This window comes from Electrophorus electricus, chromosome 26 (genome assembly GCF_041902795.1).
Source record: "Electrophorus electricus isolate QZ-2024a chromosome 26, ASM4190279v1, whole genome shotgun sequence".
NCBI lineage: Eukaryota > Metazoa > Chordata > Actinopteri > Gymnotiformes > Gymnotidae > Electrophorus > Electrophorus electricus.
This window is the reverse complement of record NC_137522.1, coordinates 3,451,639-3,472,813: the sequence shown is the minus strand read 5'-3', so window position 1 is coordinate 3,472,813 and position 21,175 is coordinate 3,451,639. Positions and strand designations below refer to the sequence as shown.

Below are 21,175 nucleotides of genomic sequence, written 5' to 3'. Positions count from 1 at the left end.
ATTCAAAGTACAGTTTGTATATTGCAACATTTATAATGTAATAAAATATTAAATGTGGAAACCTTCCATTAAAATCGTTTTAATACGTGTTTTATAAATAGCCGCTGTTTTAGTAGCATTTTTAATATCAAAACTTTTGACACGAGTATAGGTGCAAGGGGTCTCCTTGCAGCCCCGCCCCGCGTGGAGGAACTGGCTGTGAATGGAGAGGCACCCAGTCAGTCAGCGGGAGCCAGAAAAGGAGCGGGGACCGCGCTAAGGAGAGACAACCGCCGGACTCGTAGGAGGAAAGCAAATATTGTCAGTTTCGCTCAGCCGAGACTGCTGACTGTGGGAGGCAACGCACGACACTCGGCTAATACCTGCCGCAAGCAGCCGTGAAGCCGCACAGTCTGAACTTTGCAAGTGATGCAGTGTCCCCTTGTCCGTGCGTCGTGGCCGGAGAGCGAGTCGGTAAGGGAGCGTGCAACACCTCAAAGACAGCAACTTGCGCCAAAGAACTTCGCTAAGCCAACGGGAAAAGATGGAACACAGGGGTGCTCTTTAACCTTTGGCTGCTGAAGCAAAGCAGAAACGTCTCGCTCCGGTCGCCCCGTGTCGCTATGCTGTGCGCTATCGCCGAGTTGCAGAGAGCGCACAGCGAGACCCTAGTTGCTAGATTTGTACCGGTTCGCACAACTCCGTTTAACGCGGTGCTGATTTGAGGTTTCCCTTCACGCATGCATGTGGAGTACGACATTGTGATCTGGAGGACTGCAGTGTTTGCGAGTTGCTCTGCGTATGGATTCTTTTGCCATTTTGTGTCAAGGCTGAGGAAAGTTTTTCCAAGTTAAGCAACGCGAGGGAAGAATGGATTTGAGAGACAAGCGGCTGTATGTTTGGCTTCCAACAACTGACGCAAGAGTTTGCACGACATGCATTTGAGGAACGTCTGTGCCACTTCTCCACTGCCTGGATTATAGTGGATATGGAAGCATGCAGTAGGTTCGAAGTAGTGAAGCGGCAGTGAGGTTAACTTAACGCTGTAGTCTGAATGAACGTGTGCTGATCCGCACCCAAGCACCGTAGCATATCTGCGTTCACTGAGCGTCATTTCACTTTTCAGACCTGTACAGATTGATGGGCGTAGAATGCAATGAGTGAATATAAGATCTTTCCAACGGTGCATGTTCGTGCATAAGCATCATACCACGGACGTTATTCTTAACCTCTTCTGAAGAGTCACGGGAACAAAAAACACTCGCAAAAACATCTTCCCCCCCGGTTCGTTTGGAGTGACAGCGAAAGCAGCACATTTCGTTTGAGCATAATGGACAAAAACTGTATTGCATATCAAATGGAGTTGACACTTTTGATGGTTGCCCTCCTATTTTGGGTCACAGTTTGGGCAGACGACAGCAAGATCATTTCAGACAGATACGCTGTGTATTGGAACAGCACGAATCCCAGGTAAGCGGTATTTTCAAGGGCCACTTCAAAAGTCCAGTTCGCCCACCCTTTAGATTGAGTTATTACGGGCTATGCAGTGAATTAACTTTAGTATTGACAGCAAGGTTGTTTATTTTGCTAAACGTTTCCTACACAGCAAAGTTAGCTTATTGTATTATTTTCTCTAGTTTTTCTTTATTGATTTTATGTAGTCCTGTTTAAAAATATAGGCACGATAAAGTGCAGGTAAATCCTCTAGATCTGGGATTATTATTATTTTTTTTTTTATTTTTTTTTTTTAGTCTTGACTTAGTTTTCATTAGCGTTCCCTTTTTAGGGGGATTCAATCAAATTTTCTTAGTAACGAGATGAACAGTCATGATTTTCTTTAATAGTCTCGCTTAAATATTCTCTAATAGGAGGTTCAGCATATTGTCTGGCGCTCTAGGCACATTATAAATTTTAGGCCTCATTTGTTGCATATTAGCAATTCGCGCAGTAATATTTACCTGTTATTAGTCTTTGGTTGTCATGCCTTGTATCCTCCTCGAAAGGAGGTCGATCCTTGGTCGATAATTACTCAAATATAAAAACTAACAGCCCCATAACAACTAAAAACCCTAATTCTATTGACCATCCACATTTGTTTTTAATTTCACGTTTGTCTCAGAATTTTAAAGGTATTTTTAATATCTATATATAGTTCAAATTCTGAGATGAAATGCTGAAACCAACCCTACCCCCTCCTCACTTCATTCCCAGTCTTGGGCAAAGTTCCAGTTGGGCACTCGCAGAAAGCAGAGCTTTGTCTGCAGCCTGCAACGCTTCATAGATTCAGACCTATTTTTTCACAGTCTCATACAGCATGCTTACCTTCTTCTGATACACTGTTTTGCCTAGTAGACTATGTGATAAAGGTCTGCAGGCCCAATAGATCAATAGTTGCATTAAGAGGTGGAAAGTCATATCTAAGCACGGGACACATTGTTTTCTGCAGGACTTTGCAATATTCTGTGGCAGTGGCGGTATTCATATAGGCATGCTACCTGACCTTGTTGACTCTGCATTTTTGGATGGGAAAAACGATTTATTTATTTATTTATTCATTAGCCAGAGACCAGGACCTAAGTAAAGAAAGCAGTTTGGTGTTGCTGGAGTAACGCATGTATTCCTTCTGGTGGTTCAAGTTTAAGAAAGAGAACAAAAGGTCTGGACACCCATTTATACTTTTGGATCATCTGACAGATTTCCCCAGCACTGTGTTTTACGCCCATAATTCACATTCACCATTTACTGGTTGACCTGGTGTGATGTTGTGAAGAATAGCTGGCTATGAATTGTCCTTTGACTCCCAAATGTGATCATCCACTGGGTGCAATAATGGCCAAGGTGTAGTCGCTCTGTATTTCGGGGAGTTGCTATTCTCTTCTTTATTAAACTTAACAAAATTAGGAGAAATCGTTTTCCGAAACTTAAATGCGCATCACGTGTCCCTCTTTGGTTATTTCTTATCTCAGTTTTATCCCCCCAGACACAAGATAGGGAAGCTGTCACAAAAGCAACTAGTCATTATTTTGGAGACGGCCATGTAACATCTTCCTGATCAGTGCTTCCTCCCAGTTTTCTGCTGAGCGTGAAATCCCATGTGCTGAGGTGCAGGACAGCTATGTTGTCTTCAGCATAAGTTTGCAATTTCTCAGTATGAGTTACTCCACAGTCCTGATTTTACCTGTCAGCGGATCTGTGCTCACATTATTTATTACCAATGTATTATGTAAATTTGTGGCTTGGACAATACTAAACAGACATGAACACAGAACTTTTTGGAATAAGGTCTTCAGGAATAATTGTTATAAAACCCAGCAATTTTCAGATGTGCCCTCAAAATAAATATTTTGCAGACTGAAGTAACTCTAGCATTGTTTCACGCTGTGTTACTTCTGAGGAGTTTGGTTATGTGGTTAGTGTGAATAAATCTAGCTGGAGTCAGACTGCTTGACTGACTGTGGCTTCTGAGTTGTGGACCAAGGTGTAGAGTGTAAAAAAACAGGGCCCACTCTGTCCTATACAAGTTACAGCTGCGAGTCCATACATACGGTAAAGTGCTATATGTCCACGCCATGTTGCACTTCAGTAGTTTCTGAAAAACTTGCTTTATTTCCAGTCTTTTTTTTTTTTCCAATTTATTATGTCTGAGTGAATATTATTGTTATGTAGCCTAACCATTTTGGAGTGATGTATTCTTCAGGTCTTGTGTGACTGAAATAAATTTTTACTCATTACTGTTGTGCTTAAACACAGTATTTTGAATATACATCAATGAGTAAACTTTCGGTACTATGTAATTAGACACTTTGCTTACATGTTGTACGGAGGTGTAAAACTCTTCCTGATTTGGTTATGGTTCAAGTATTTATTCCATGAAAGGGTTTCTGGAGATTTTGGAAAAAAAAATTGTCCAAATGTGTTGTATGTTACCTATTTAAATTGCTTTATTGCATGGATAAAAAAAATGGCAGTTGATAACATAGCTACACTGGTGAACAACCAGAGCCCTCCAACCATTTTGTGTCAATAGCAGTTGTAAAACCTTTTTAAAAATTGTGATATAAAAGACATCGGCATCGATGTTTTTTTGTCACACAGTATTTTTCCTTTTGTTTATTGAAGTTTATATATTTGCCTATATTATAGTCATGTATGAATTTTTTATATAAAAACATTTTTATTATTGGAAGAATGTTGGATGAAATGGATCAATATGCAAAGATTTGCTTTCGCTTACTTTGGACTTTGGTTCTGTTGTGGAGTATTTTAGGTTATGTTATCTCAGGTGAAACTGGCACCCAGAAATTCAATGCAACAAACCTTCAAAGAAACATTTATAATTGTTATAATGCACTACCTTTATGCCCTAGTTTTGCTATTGTTAGATGGAGTACATTGAACCACACTATGAATTGACATTATAACTGTCTGAATTAATATGGTATTTTTTGTAAACCTTTAGATATACATTGTGATGTGGCGGTACGTGGAAACATTTCGCTGAATTTTTGTGTGTAACCAACACAGTTTTGGTTTTACGGCCCTCTAGGTGGCGTTACGCTATATTTTACCTCAACTTACAGTTTTGTCCGCCATTTTCTCAACCTTCTGAGAGGCATGCTTGTCCTTGGAATGGTGTATGCTGAAGACAAGAAATGGAGCTCAGGATTAAACTGGTCCTGATACTAAAGCTAATTCATTTATCAATCGATTTTTAAAAACGACATTTCATATTTTGATAAATTCAAGCCACACGATAAGTGATTCTCCTCAATAGTGATCAACTAAATCTTTCGTGTTATATTGCAATAGTGTGTAGACACACCAATCAAATACCTTATTCTGACTTCTATATTGAGTTCTCACAGTATATACCAAGGCAGCAGAGATGTTTCTTGAATCTATACTCTTGGTAAAAGATATCCATTACAATAGGAAAGAGAAGCACTTGTGTAATTCTAAGGAAGTAAACTGTCTTCTGAAAGTGACAGAGAGGCTAATCTGTTTATCTGGTCAGGGTAGTGAGATTATTTTTTCACTTTCATTTGGGGAGCACTTTGAGGTCATTCTGCTTGTGTGTGCACAAATCAACTACATCCATGCATGTGCCTGTAATTAATTTATGGTGTCAAGAGGGTGGCGATTTGCTGTTTAATTTCTTCTCCATTGTGTGCGAAACCTACCTCCCTTGAAATTGTGCACAGAGCGCTAATGAGTGTTCCATCTGCTTGGAACGTAACCTGCTACACTGAAGGTCAAGAAAACAGAGACTGTCTCCCTTTTTAAGAAGCACTCATCGAAATTATGGTTCTAAGATTGCGCGACTTTCCAAAATATGTGCCCATCCCATGACTTACTGCAACACTATCATGAGACCTGAGTTTATCTCTCTGGTTAATTTTAATGTACCAATCCATTAAATCACTTAAAGTGTAATCATTACTTTTTGCCAGTGACTCTTGTCCATTAATGAGTAGTTACTGTGGTAGAAGGAACTTAAACCAACATGGCACAAGACAGAGCTTTCTCTTTAGTTTGGAAATCCGATTAAGCAGGAATGGTGGTCAGCAGTATCTATTCGCCAAAGACACACAGCATCCTTTAAGATGGACATAATATGGAGTCATTCTGGCTGTTACTTCATTCCTGTGAGAATTCAGATGATTGCTGTTGGATTACTATGTGAGAGAATTTAGTTACAGAGGTCTTCAGGGCAAATGTCGATTTTGCTACAACATTGTTGTTCTTGGGTAATATGAGTATGGTGGAGCCTTTTACACTTCACTGTTCACAGTAGTGATATTTAATGTTTAAAAAGGATGCATGTGTTTTTATACTTTTTTTCATTTAGTGTTATTCATCTGACATCATGAATTGGTGTCAAAAAAGTATGTTCAGCGCCGATATTTCTAAAACTTGTTTTTTTTAATACATTTTTATTTATTTATTTATTTATTTTTATTAAGCGAAAATAAATTTTGTTGCTTGCTTTTGGTACAATTGCAGTCAGATAGGTAAAGGTATCCATGGAGACTCGGGAGTTTGGCTTGTATAATCAATGACTAAGACAGACCATGACGCAAAAGCCACATTACTTGTTTAATCTTATGAAGCTCTATTAACTAAACTTTTGGCAAATGTATTTAAACTGGATCACTGATTCAATCTGTTTTCAGTGAATAAAACAGAGAGAACAAAAACTGTACTCCAGTGGTGAATTTTCAGTTAATAGTCTGACACAATGTTACATTAAAAGTCTTGCTAACATCCCATTAAAGATTAAAGTTGCTGCCTGATTTCTGTGAAAGCAATTGGTATGAAAGAGGAATTTGCTAATCAGTAATCTAGGTTCAAAGCGTCATTAAATAAAATGACCTGGAGTAAGCAGAAGCCCAGAGCTGCTTTCATATGGCAGGACCCAGCTTCTCATTTCCAATGTTAATCAAGGTTATTTTAATGCAGGATGGAAAAACTGGTTCACAAGCTCCCCTCTTCCAATGTCTAAGGACTGACCAGTGGCATATGATTGGGAGTCGCAGGTTTTCGTGTTCCTGCTGCAGTAATATCTTTCTGGCTCATTTTGGAGCCTGTGTCCTGGGTATGCAAGGGCGTTCGAGGAGAGCATGCCTGACTTCCAAAGCAGCCGAAAAAATGACTGCATCTTTTTTTTTTCTTTTTTTCTGGGAAAAAGGTAGCGTGTAGTCATTTTAAAATGAATGGGCAACATTTACTGAAAATGCAAACAAATCCTTCAAACACAACATTGAAACGTGATTTGGCAAAGTAATTTTAGTTTGGCTGCTTTTGATTGTTGGCATACTATAAGACTGAGATGGTAAGAGTGTGTTTTAATCAAACGTCAAAAATTATTATTTAATTAAGTGTTATTATCATTTACGGTCAGTTAATAGACTCACGCCAGCAACACGTTTGCTCTCCAACTAGCTTGTCTTAAAAATTAACAGCTATGTTAACTAATAGTGTTGACGGACATTTTTTTTCTCTTATTATTCCTCATATATCCCTCGGCGGTAACATCATCCCAAAAAGAACATTCTGTCATTGTATCTGATATTTTCTATCCTTGGAAGTGATATTTACCATTGTAGCCTAAAAATAGTCCTGGAGCACCCAAATGTCTTGGTTCTTATATCAGTATGTGATGCCCCTTCTGGTGAGCCCTATGCTGAGTGGTGAAATGGCCCAGCAAAGATTCTGAATAATAGACTCTGAACAGTGAAGATATGCATATGTCGTTTTAGCTGATGTGGCAAGACTTCTGGCTACTGTTCAGCTTTTTTATGACCCCCCCCCCCACCCCTTTGAATATCACACTAAATGTCCATTTGCAGGACATATTGGTAGTGTTTGTTTCATTCTGGTTTCACGCCTAGCAACAGCCTCCATCACCACGTCACCATGCCTTCTGCACGCCTCATACATTTTAATGCATGACCCACATTCATTTTTGCACACTGGCAGTCACGTGAACTAGGAGGGCCTGAAACTTGATTTGAGGTGCTCCGAGAATACTGACACCAGCGGGAGGAGAATGAAGGCTGAGAGTAGAGCTTCCGTACGAGCCAAACACTGACTGAAAGTTCCAGACCAACCCTCGAGTTCTAGTTTGCTTTTTGTGGGACGTCAGCGAGCGCTCGGCTTGTTCGGAGCCGGGCGTTCTCCTCTGTGTTTGTGCCTGTGCTCGAGGAGGCCCACGGGGTTGAGCCTTTTTCTCAGTGCCTGCCTATTCACTGTACACTATGTATGGCAGAAAAAGTGGCGCGGAGAACTTTCTTAGCTGCATTATGTGTTTTAAGTGAAGAGAGAGTCGGTGGCGAGAGACTCCGAACTGCCTTTTTTCCTTACACGACCCATGAGAATGGCCGAGGCCATAATTTGTAAAGCATTTTGATTTTACATAAACACCATAAATGTATTGCAGGGGGCGTGTTTTCATTCGACATGCGAGAGAACTGGGTACGTGTTTTCATGACATCTGTTCTTCGTTGTCCATCTGACAAGCTTTGAACAAAGTGAGTGTTATGGTGCCCAAACGCCAGAACTCTGCACGTCTTCCACAAGTTTTAGACAACTTGCCCATAAACAATCAAGATCGTCTTATGGACAAGTGCGAAGCCAGCTAAAATAGTGCGAGCTTTTTGTTTTGAGAAGCATATACTGCAATGAATAAAAATAAGCAAAATTGATAACATATGGATGAAATATGCTGTTTTGAAGGGCTGTCCGTTCACGTACAGACACACAGCTTTTAACCATTCACCTGCAGCTGTAGCCTAAATGGACTTGACATTGTTCACACTATTCTGAAGTATACTATTCTAAATCTTAGACTTAAAAACTACATTCCTTACGTTCTTGCTGGCAGGTGTAGTACAGCAAAGCCTCACACTGTTTTGACAACGGAAGTAAATTAATATATACTTGTATACTTGTCGTAAAAGGGAAGATGATGTCGGTATATCACAGCCTTTCTCAAGCCGACAAAAACTTGATTCATACGCAAAACATGGGTAAAGAAGATCGCTAGCTAGCTAGCCAAGTTTACGGACTTTACCTTCAGTTATTAAATTAATCATTTGTAATGCAGTGAATTGAAAACGTAATTTAATGTTAACATAGATGTGATAATTGTTTAGATCCCCTGACCAGTGTTTCTGTTCCTCATGAATCTTTATGTAAATGAAAGACAGAGAAATGGCTTGTTTAGTGTCTGACTCCAAACTTTTGAATTGATTTGTGTAGTTTTTGTATATCTGCTCTACTTAATGAAGTTTGTAACTTTAAATAAAATACTTGTAGGAATTAATTGCAAAATAGAAATAAATATATCCATTCTGAAAGATATTTTGTTTTAGCAACTAAAATTAAATCCTATTTGAACCATAGCTATTCTATGACGGGGCAAAAAATACTTTCATATCTATCATGTCTTCTTTTCATTTCCTACTCTGATTTAAAATCATATGCTCATATATTTTTAAAATAATTTTATATTTTTAAAATAATTTTAATAATAACGCTAACTATAAAACTCATTTATATTCTTAATGTAAATTCGAGTGTATTATTGGTTTGGTTTTATGTAATTAATTATAAGTTTGGGATCTAAACTGATACTGTCCGCTGTTTTTTTTGTTTGTTTTTTTGTTTGTTTTTTTGGCCACAAAAAAGCTGCCAGGTAGACTGATTTTTATACACGTTTTCTTCAATAAATTTGATAAATTCTCTTCAATAATGGAAGATCATGCATACCGTCATAATCATACAGTTGAAATTCTTAAATCAGTCAAGAAGTCTTACACACACTATTTTTGCTCCTGCTCCATTAGGCCCTTTTACATCAGCTGTGAATTGTGAGTTTCATAATTTCTTGGGCAGACATTAACAATTATTAACAATTTGTTTTCTGTCAGGATTTACAGATGTGCCTTTGTTAGCCTCTGAATTCAGCGAGCACAGGTTTGGTTTCACAAATTGCGAATATCCAAATACAGCACGCGTTTCTGAACCGCTCCGCTATTGTCCTCGGCGAAGGCCGTTCAAGCCCACGGTTCTGCCTTGGAGAGGGAGGGTGGGCAGTCACTGCACCACAGTGTGCAGCAAGCGCTGACCTTCAAACAACTGGAGATTTGGGGAATGGGGGTGGGGTGGGTTGGGGTGGGGGTGGCGTGGGGTGGGGGGGACATGTGAAACGTGTGGTATGGCAGCCCATGTCATCTGGGAGTTTTCTCTCCTGAATTGCAGACATGTCAAACCTGTCTTTCTCCCACAGACAGAGGAAAGGGTTTTATCTGCAAGGTTTGATGGCAAGAAGGGGACTCAGGGGTTAGGAACAGACCGAACAGAAATGGCCACCCCTTACTCTAAACACCTACTGTAAAATCAGTCACGGACTTGCTGGGAGAACTTTGACATCAAATAGTGCTGGATTGCCACACCACTGCAATATCCGTGCGGTTCTCAGTCTGACAAATGCAGCTTTGCTGTGATGGCCTGAAACATAAGCAGCATGAAGTTGCACTTCTCAACATATCACTGCAGTTCCCTCTGACTTTAGCACTGACTCTTCATAGCCATCGCGTGTTGGCCGATTTTACAGAATTAGCATCTGTCTCCAATAGACTTTTAAAAAAACAAGTTAGTGTTGCTATTTATGTGCGTTTCATTGTGGGTTCATTGTCCAGTATTTATTCAGTAGATGCATTTATTCAGTAGTATTTTGAAGTATTTATATTTTAATATGACTTTGTGCCACAGTTTTAAATTGTAGCATGACAGTAATATAAATAGCGTATTGTTTGTGCTTACCTGGTGAGGCTGACGTTACTGACCAGACACGAGCATATTTACTGCACCACTGTCTTGACATTCTACCATTTTTTTATGCGTTGCCTTTTACTTTGCTACATTGCCACCTGTCCGGATTGTTTCTCTTAATATACTAAATATGGCAAAGTCTGTGGAAAACCAAATGAGCATTGACATTATTTGAGCATTTTGTCCATGTTCTATCTGGCATTCCCTGGGTTTTGGCCAGTTGGCTGGAAACACCTACTTTTGTAACATTTTTGAGAATCAGAACTCATGTGCTCAAGGGCTTCCTCTTTGGGCCAAACGTCAGTTAGCGTTATCCATTAGCTCATCGGTTCACGCCAGCATTAGCACCAAAGAAACGAAGAACTCTGTTTAGTATGCAAACATACACTGTTAGAATTTTGTCAAAGCGCAATGAAGCGCTACAAAAGAGGAAATGTGTGGAAACAAAGGATTTTTAAAACTTGAGAATTGTTCTGGCTAAACCATTTTTTGGGCCTTAGCCTGAGAGAACAGCTGACAACAGTGCCAGCAGGCCATGATACAAGACGGATTCAACACTCAATCAGAGAATGCTGTGTTCTCTTTGAATTCCTGTTCGCAGTACGAACATGTGAACCACGACCCCAAGCACAAAGGCCATCAGGCCACGGCTTGAAGTGACATTTTAAAATTACTCTGACACCAGAGTTCAGGGGGGTGAGAGTGAGAAGGGAAGTTGAGCAAGACTCGAGATATTTTAGAAGGGGGCATTTTTCAAATATTTATGGTTTTCTTCTGTGTAGTTGTAGTTGGGTTTTGGCTCTGGCGCGGTTGTCAGTTTCTCAACTCTTGAAGGGGAGAAAGACTTCCACATGTACTAGTTTGCTTCTTGGCAGTTGGTGCATATGGCACAGCTAGGGCCCAAACCTGAATCCCTGTGGTAGGGTGAATCATTATGGAAGACAAATGAATTGTGGCTGACATGGCAACAGCTTGGCATCAAGCCATGGGTTTACAACTGCATGTTAAATTCAACAAATGAAACTACATGACTGTGATTGGGGATTAATTGACCTATGCATTCTTTCTGTTATTACATAGCTCTGTAATCTCAAGTGATCTGTTGTCTGGGATGCATGTGAGAACTAAGAAGAAGCTGTAGCAGTGATCCACTTTAACCTCCAGCTTAAGTTTTGTGCATAAATGATTTTTAAATGTGGAAGCTCCCTGGAGCTTTTTGGTGAAATCAACGAAACTACCATAATGAAAATCATTGGCTGCCTGCAAACACATCCAAGTTTCTCTAGCTTACAGGCTTAGATAAAGATCTTTTGGTTTCTGAGCACTAGATTTGATTATTTCACTATTTTAACCCCCCAAAACATTGCGATATTAGGCTTTATCTATTTTAGACCTATTTTAGGCTGTAATTAATTAGGTTACTGTAGGATTTTACTTCCAGGCTCATTGGAAACTTCTAAATGAAGGCGTGCTTGATTAAACATGCAGCACTTTGCTAACTGAAATTTGGCATTAGTTTATGATGTGTTTTACTGTGCGGATATAATTGTATTATAAATTTATTTGAGGTTCTGTAAATGAAGTTGGCTGCTAAAGCATTTTGTGATGACTTCAGTCATCAGGCTAATATGATGTCAGCGCCATAATAAAATGCAAAGGTTTATTGTGTTTAGCTGTTGTGTTTTAGAATGTGTCATTACAGTGAACTTGTGCTTAAGTCAAAAAAATAATGTTGCTGGGCAAAAATTGTAAGCTTCCTGTAAGTCCACCAAATAATTCCAAACAGGTGATGAATGTTTTAAGGCAATAACACATGGGAACAAATGTATTTCAACATTGATTGTTTTGCCAGTGCAAGTGTAACCGGTGACGGAATCAGTATGCAAGCTGATAGATGTTAGTGAACATAGTACTTTTTTTAAGACTGTCTTTCCAACCCAATGCAAGTACTGAGGAGCGGATGTTATGGATATATGGTTATTGCTTTTGCAAAGTAATATCCATGTCCTAAATCCATGTATTACAGCACAGTGTCGTACATCAGTAGCATTACACCACAGTGCAGATGCTATTTATAGTTTAGCAAAAATAAACAAAATGAATTGCTAATGATTTTAGATAAATTTTTAGCAAAATAAAACCCCCTTTCCTTCTGATCTGCAAACGCAGCACACACTCACACACATCTACAAAGTCTGTCGTTCTCCTGGCCATGGACGACCTGCGATGTTGGACCTGTGATCCTGGTGGAGGTGTGGATGGTAGAGCTTCCTGCATAATGATGAACCGCAGTCTCACCTCTGGGCACTGGTGGAGCCCAGCTGAACATCAGGATATGGGGAGATTACAGAGCCTGTGTAGTGAGTTTAAACAGGATTAGCCATTCCAGCTCAGGTGCTGCACTAATAGGATTAGGGACTCCCTTTTCTTGTTCATCCCACCGTTAAGCTGAATTATGGGCCCAAAACAAAGGTGTGTTTTGGGTCCCAGTAAGGACATTGGGGAAAATCCAAGCACTCTAGTAGTATCGAGCACCCTCTCTCTTTTTACATTTTTTTTTTGTTTTTGTGGTACCTTTTGATGGCACACTAAACACTGACAAGATTGATTATAAATCATTAACCCTGTTTTACTTATTGATTTATAATATTCGATTATATTAATGATTGACTGGATCATCTGTTACATGCAATTTGCGGGGATGCTGTGTCCATCCAAGCCTTTTTAGCTTGGTGTTGTTTTCATAAAAGCTAATTTCATAAAAGAGCTAAGTCTTTGTATGCCTTGTTAGCTAGTATAAGTATGCACGGGACTGAGTAGACCTGGATGTCAGGGAATCTGTCTGTAATGGCTGTAAAAACAAATAACTGGGCGCTCAGAAGACGTTTTGCATGCTAGCAGTATGCATTTTACATTCCAGGTGAAACGGGTCAATAACTAGTTGAAGGACGTTGGTCTTTTGAGGACCAAACAGAAACCCCAGAGGACTATGCCTTTAATACCGGGATTTAGTGTTGAATAGCCTTGCTCCTCTAGAAAGCCTTCAGACATTTCTGCTCCTCAGGCCTGTATAATGGGGTGGAGAGTGATGACCAGGATGGGGAGGGGATATGCACGTTTGCTCTCAGGGTACTACACACATGGCCAAAATCAATCATTCGTTTCGTAATTGCTGTAGGAGCTTTAATTTAGTCATGTCATACACTGTGTGAGACTGTTATCTAGTACTCCATCCAGGATTCACAAAGCAGTTTTCCCACAACCTGATATCCTTTCAGGTCTGCACACACAAGTGGTGAATGTGAATGAGAGGGGCATTATGGACTGAGTCTTTTTTTTTTATATAGTGCTCTGAGCTTGCAATAATGTGATATCTATCACTTGGCGTAATCTTGAGTCTTAGGTGTGTTTAAAACATGAGCTGGAATATCAGGTCATAGAGGCCTCCTGTAGGCTCCTGGTCCTACATATGGTGTGACTTGCTGTATACGCATGATTTCCCCCGTTCTGTTCCACAATCTGAAATCTGCTTTAATTTAAGATTTAAAAAAATATGTATTATTGGAAAATTAGCGCCAAATGTTTAAACAGCTTCATCAACTTGGAAAAAAATTCTGGTCTGGTTTTAGAATTGGAATTTTTCCTTCCAAGTGAGATGGCTGCAGTTGAATGTATGAGATACTTTTCTATCAGTTGACTTTAGTTGCTGTACAGAGACCCACACACTTATTGACATACTGACACATGTCATCTTTGGTTGAATTATTTAATTAACCATGAATTAATTACATAATTATTACTTTCAAAAAGAATATTTGTGGTTACCTTCTTTAAACCGCAATAACTAACATGGGTTGACTGTGAATACTGGGTCTTAGTGGTGTTACGACAAAAGGCAAGAACATCCAGTATTTTTAAGTCCGTTTTGATTACCTGTGCTGTCGTATGCTCTCTCCATGTGCCCTTTCTTTTCCTGCATTCTAGGGAGAATCTGGCCTTCCACAGTGTATACTGTTAGCATGGCTTTTGTGAGGCCAGCACAACATCCTGATCTGACCATAAAGCATACCTCAGTGCACACTATTACCAGCATCCCTGGAAAATAGTCCCTCTGTCTTGTGTGCCGTTTAATAGTCATGCAACTCTTTTTTTTTTTTTTTTTCTCCCAGAAAGCTTTTTGGCAGCAGCCGAGGTAACCGCTTGCTCACCAGGTGTCCAAGCACTTAGTGCTTTTTGAAAAAGCCACTGTTTGGTGCCTGGGCGTTTGCTTGGGCCAGGGACGAATTTCATGGGTCATTATCATCGTTCATAACCGCACCTAATGCAGAGGACTTTTCAAGATGTGTTCTTTACAGCCTCCCCGTGACGATCTATCGGAGGCGAGGCCCACACCTATTCCTGAGTAGGAGCCGCTTTTTGTTAGCAGCAGGGCTCCTTGCTCAGAGGTGGGCTGCAAGATGACCATTTTGAAGAAGAACCCTGTTAAAGGCACGTCAAGTGGCCCGAGGAGACAGGGCTGAAATAGCATCACTAGTTGTGTTGGGCCTGTTTTAAGAGCAGCGGCGTGTAGGCATGAAGGAGGGAGCCTTGTGACTTCTGCATGGTCACAGCACTCTCGGTTCAGCACCCAAAAGCACAGCTGTAAGAGTGGAGCCCAGGGGGTGGAACTGTCACACACTCAGCTAGGAGCATTGAGTCCACGCTGGCTCCAGGGTCAGCCCATTTAATCTGTCTGGAACAGACAATTAGGGAGTCTTCAGAATCACCAGGCCACTGACCCCTTTGTTCCAAAGACTCACACCACACGTACAGATTAAACTGGCTGGGAGAGACTCTACTGGAAGAGTCTTTTCTGCCACATTAGCTTTAACAAAAAGGATTTCTGCGATCCAAGAACAGTAGCGCCCCCACAACTCCACCCCTTCCACCGCCCCACCCCACTCACTGTGCTCCTCCATCCTTGTCAGAGTTCAGCAGTTGCAATTAACTGAAGTTCCCACAGAAAGTGCATTTGTCGGGCCAGTCTGTATGAGGATACCTCGGGCCTGTGCCCACACCCTTCAGAGTTGTAATTAAAGCAGAGACTTGTCTTGGGTGCTGCAGCATTGTTCAGGGTCCTTTTTCGAGGAAACCAAGACTTGTTAGGTGAACCAGTCTGCATGGCTAAGCAGCTTGGACAGACTAGAGGGTATGGTTGGGCTTTGTGTTCAAGGGTGGGTGGGTGGAGTAAAGAGGGGGGGGGCTGGGCGGGAACCAATAAGATGCAGTGAGCACTCCGATCACTTCAAAAGCCAAGTCTATCAGACCTGCTTGTATCTAATGTGGCAGTTAAAGCAGAATGGACTATTAGTCTATTATATGGATTGTGTGTCAAAGGAGCACAGCTTGACTTGAAATGTAGATGCAGGTACCATTGAACTGCAAAGCAGGATTCGCTCATGGAAATGCAAATTCTGGAAGGAGCCTTGAATTTAGGAGAGATATATTATTCTACAAAAGCAATAACCATATAGCCATAGCATCCGTTCCTCAATATTTGCACTGGGTTGGAAAGACATGAAAAAGATGTGAAAAAACAAGTACTCCTCCATCCATAAAACCAGCCGTTGTCTATTGTTACTGTACCGCATCTCCCTCTTTTCTGTTACGCTCCGACAGCTGGTCCACGGTGCTGCCCATGCTGAATTTTGCATCGTGGGATGTGGTCGACCAGCGCAGACCTCTCCACTGCCGGCCTGGGTCATGCTCTGCCTCTCTGAGGAGGTGCTCTCTTGGCACACTGCGGACTAGCTCTCGGCCTGTCCGGGCAAGAAAGATGAAGGGCTTTGCGATGGCCCAAGGGCCCTCGCCTGGGTGTGCGCCCGTTGCCCAGCCTGGGACGTACCCCGACTGCTAAGCACATGAGATTAGAGTCAGGATAACATGTTCACAAGTCTGCCTGTGTCTGGTGTTATGGGAATAGCCATCTATTTAATCACGTTTGCCCAGATTTTGGCTTCCAGTGTGTTCTCTGTCCAAGTACAGTAAGCAGAACAGGACTATAGAAACGAGGCTTGCTCGCAAGTGGAGCAGAGAGGCTGCGTGGCTTTACGGGACTTGATTCCAGCAGCACGCAAACCTGCTTTTGCATTGTTGTTTCACAGAGATGTCTTTTTTTTTTGTACTGAATCTTCCATTTGCCAGAAATATTTAGTTTTCTAAATTTGGGGACAAATGTGAAAGACTCAAAGTGTTGAACACAGCACTTTTTCTAAATACTGCGGTTTGTGACCAGCATAGTAGTTTATGACCAGAGACTGCTGCCAGACGTCTAAAATGGATGTTTTGATTTTTAGTTGTTATAACAAAGCCTTGTGCCTGGGAACTGGATGACCTCTTGTTGTAGTCTTGCTCACACTGATATAACTGTTCTCAAGTCTGAGATTTCACTTTAATGAAAAACAAACAAAATTAGTTTTATTACTTACTACTGCCTGCCATTTGCATTCTTCTAAATTCTATATAATAACAGAATATGCTTATGAAAAGTTTTTTTAAAAAAAAGAGTGCCCTTGGACCATTTATTATAGATGACTTCAGATTAATGTGTGGCCTTTTTCATGAATTATTAAAGCCTAAAAGAATAACAATTGTTCATATCTTTCTCCACCCAAAGGGAAAAAGACCTGCTGTTACACATACAGTAGGCCTGAGCTATCCGGATCGGAGTTGAAATACACTGAATGAGTTATGTGATGCATTTATGTAATGGGTCTGTGATCAGAAAGCCTTAAAGAGCTTTCTTTGCAGTGTGCTCCCGCTGCCTTGCATGTGAACCCCGTCTGCCTTTCAGACCCGTGAGTGATTAATGAGCATTGATCACAGCAGCAGACACACGTGTGTACAGTGCATCATTCAAACATTACCCTCCCCCCCCCAAATCCATCATGCTGTTTGTGGAGTGGGCGGTGTGCATGTCGGAGGGGGCGTTGGGAATCTGTAACGTGATACTAGTGCCCGGAGCATTCCATCACCACAGCCCTCTGCCCAGGCTGGCTTTCAGACCAAGTAGCGGTGGTGTGAATTCCCGCCCTAGTAACCCGAAGCTGGAATAGAAGTCGGCGACATGCAGGACACAGGTAGGCGTCAGAGCCCAGCGCTTGGTGTGCTTCTCTGTTGCTCACAGTGGTGCCCAGGGGGACCCTTTATTAGGAGCTTTTTCTCTGGGTAAAACCTTAACAGATTGCTTATTGATCGGTGCCAGAGCCGAACGGTGGGAGGGAAGAAACAAAAGAAAAACGTGGGGGTGTGTGGGGGGGGGGATTCCGTCACTCTCTTCTGCAGCAGGCTGAGTTGCCTGTGCCGCATTGTGCGTTTCAGGGCGATGCGATACCCGGCCACCGGTGGACCTCATCTCAGGCTGCCGATCGCTGCAGAGACGCTGCCATTCTCATGTATCACTGCCTGCAGTGGGTGGGTGTTTGTGTGCGCGCGCGCGTGTGTGTGCGTGCTTGCGTGCATGTGCGCACTCCCTGAATTTGAGTTGTCGCTTGGTTTGGGGCTGTTTCCAGGCTGCACCGGCTGTCCTTCCCAAGATTCCCTGGATTTTGGAATCTGGGAGTGGAATAATTGTCACCGAATCATAACTTTTTAAAAAGAATACTTTTTGCGTCTTTCAGCTAAATGCCTACTGTTTACTTGCTTGTCTTCACCATTTCCCTCACCTATGACCTTTTATTGTGAAAGCTATAAAAACTACACTGGAGATAAGATGGTTATTTAATTTATAGATGTTGCAAGATTCTGGCTTATTCGCTGCAACTCAGGTGTAATCACAACCACTTGAATTTATATCAGCCTTAATCTAAAGTTTTCATATCTTGGACAGAATGTTTGGTGCAGAAGTGTTGTGCAAAGGTTACTTTATTCACTTAATTCCGGTACTTTTATTGAAATAAACCCGACTTTCAGACCACTAGAAGGTAAAGCTATCCAATTTAGAGTTCATTAACTTCAGTGTAATTGGGCATAAAATATGATATGCTGCAGAGGGGATATCCTGGAGGGTCACACGTAGCATACTGCCTGCGCTCCCACACCTGCTACCAGTCAGGAAGGACTTGATAATTAGCTGATTAGATAAGTGGGTGTATTAAAGAAGGGAATAAACACAGCGCACTACACAGCCACTCCCCAAGACTTGAGTTAGTCGCAGGACGTGTTAAACAACAAGACTGAATGTCACCCCTGTTGCAAACGATCCTTTTTATCCATCTCGATGTGCACATGTATGCATCACACCTTGAAAGCTGGCTGTCCCCTTATGCCGTAGACACTTTGGGCAGATCCAGAAGCTAGCACATCAACTCTACACACCCCTAATACTGTTTATTTAAGTTGCTGGCTAAAAAGGTTTGCAGATTCATCATCCCCAGTAAATGCTGTTAAAGTCCCCGTGTTCATAAAATTATTTCCTCCACTGATTTTTTTTTTTTTTGCCTTGGCATGGACCCGCCTAGATCTTCTTTCCTTTTCTTTTCCCAGCCCTGTACGAATGTTGCAAGGGATTGTCGTAAAGGCAGCGCAATAACCGGAGAGTTAATGGGATTATGCAAATTCGAGCGCTCTTAAAGGGCCCATTTGAAGTGGTTAATGGAGATTATGGAAATGGTCCACTGACTAAGGCGCTCGGAGTGAGAGAATGAAAAGGCAGCGGAAAGGTTTTTGGGAGGAGGTCTGAGGTAGGAGGCCGTGCGCAAATAAATAAAGAACAGCGGCAGAGCCATCTGTCAGGGCCGGGCGGAGCAGCGCGGGCCGCGGGGAAGAGACGGTCCGGAGGAGGAGGAAGAGGAGGAAGAGGTGTGCAGGGGCAGATGGAGGAAGGGAAATGGCTGAATGGAAAGTTTACATCAGGGACACTATGGCTTTGTTTATGCTCCTTTCATCCCCTTTTTGATTTTTTGGAGAAACATGACTTGGCGCCCATGACAACAGTTTGTCATGTTTACTCAGAGCGGTTGCCGGAGGAAGATTCAAATGTACATGCCATTATAAAGCTATTTCGAAACCTTTCTGGTTTCCTTATTTCAGCTGAATTTTTTTTTTTCGTTGCGTAAACTGTGGATAGATTTATTGGTAACCTTGAGCCGTTCTCGATGGACAAAAATTTGCGTTCGCAGAAGAAACAGGGGAAACTCTGTGCGCCAGGCACGACCTTCTCCATGTGAACATATTACTCCAGGATGTTTAATCTCTGAGGAAAACTGATGAATATTTTCCACATTTACTACCGAACACACAACTTAAGCTTATAGTGTTATCACTGCTCCTTGTGAGCCTCCATGGTCAAAACTCTCCTCCAAGCTAAGCACTTCTCTAATATATTTCAAATGAGCTGCTCTTGACTCAGCAGTTCCATATGTAGTCCACTCTGGTTAAAGCGCTGCTCCCCAGCGTAGGTCCAGCAAGCTGGGCTGTCATGGAGGGTGGGAGGGTGGGTTGGTGGGGGGGGGGGGGGGGGCTCACCTGATTACGCTGGTCGATTACTCATTGGACTGAGTGAGCACAACCAATTTAACCGGCTGGGTGTTGGAAAAAGCCGTTCCTCTGCTTTAATTACAGTCACTTGTGGACACTGGATGACCTGGTTCTTCTGGCTCTTTTAGCTACATATTAAAAAGGCCATTAAAGGTGACTTTGGCACAGTGAATCCCAAGAGCACTGGGTCCCTTAAATAGGTTATCAATGACACCTCAGCCTTAAGGAGTTGTTTGTTTTGTTTTTAGAAAGTAATCTGATAAAACCACATATGACAAAAACATTTGAAAAACTTTTTTTTTTGTTATAAATGTCAGGTGAGATAAAAAAAAATGTTTTTAATCTTTGTTTTGGAATAGACTGTCATTATCTGATACGATCCAGATTATTTTAAGTGTTAACTTGTTATTCAGCATGTGTGTTGAAAGGCTGTGTTATTTAAACAAGGGTTATATTTCTTACATGATTGTGAAAGCTGTGTAATTATCTAAACGCATCTCTTTTATTACTGTCATATGTTTGTTATACAACACCCTAAATTTGCACCCATGGTACAATAATACCACATGGCTTTCGCTAAGGAGTTAATCTTTGCCCTAATTTGAACCATTGTGTAGTGTAATATAGCAAGGTCGTTTGCACGGTTTCTGTGTGATCCCCGCACGTCTGTGTAGAACGTCACATTTGCAAATGTCATTAAGTGCTGAAGGAGGACATGCTATAAGAAGCCTTGGTCGCACAGTATAAGGGTGCATAATCACAAAGGCGAAAATCCTACGTTTTAGCCATCAAGAGTTTTAGTGTAATTTTTATGTCATAATCCACTGTTCTCTTGTCAAGTGTATGGAGCAATAATTTAAACTTCATGGCTTAGTTGATGAGAGGTATATATTTTTAAGACCGAATATAAAATGAACGGGGTGGTTAATTTCTGAGGGGATTGTGAACGGCCTTGTGCTGATGTCTTTTTCTGGGAAGTGCTTGGTGTGTTTCTAGAAAGCCTGGTTCACATGGAAACCCTGTTTACCGTCCTGAGTGTGCTCTCGTCAGCGTACGGTAGAGCAAGTGTGCGGAAGACAGCCCTGCTTAGTTAGGTTCTCTCTGTCCTACTGACAACCTGCACGGTTAATAGTCAGGTTTAGAGAGGCGCTGTTCTTATCCACTGAGTAAACAAGACCCAGAATATTTTTTAATATAAACAGACTAACTAATGATAATTTACAAATTTGGAAAACTGGAAGCATTTGAAGTGGAAGAATAATTTTTTTTGTTTAGTTTATGTAATTTAAATTTTCATGTTGAGAAATGAAATGCAATGTAGTTTTGATGAGTTTCTCCGTTTTCC

General features: G+C 41.3%; 1 protein-coding gene across 1 annotated transcript in view; it reads left to right on the top strand.

Moving 5' to 3' along the window:
• The first annotated feature begins 240 nt into the window (after positions 1–240).
• The window catches only part of efna2b (ephrin-A2b), an 88,010-nt gene continuing 67,075 nt past the window's right edge, over positions 241–21,175 (top strand). The window contains exon 1 of the mRNA XM_035523118.2: positions 241–1,449. Within this exon, the coding sequence (XP_035379011.1) occupies positions 1,310–1,449 (140 nt within the window). The 5' untranslated portion in view covers positions 241–1,309. The remainder of the gene's footprint in view (positions 1,450–21,175) is intronic.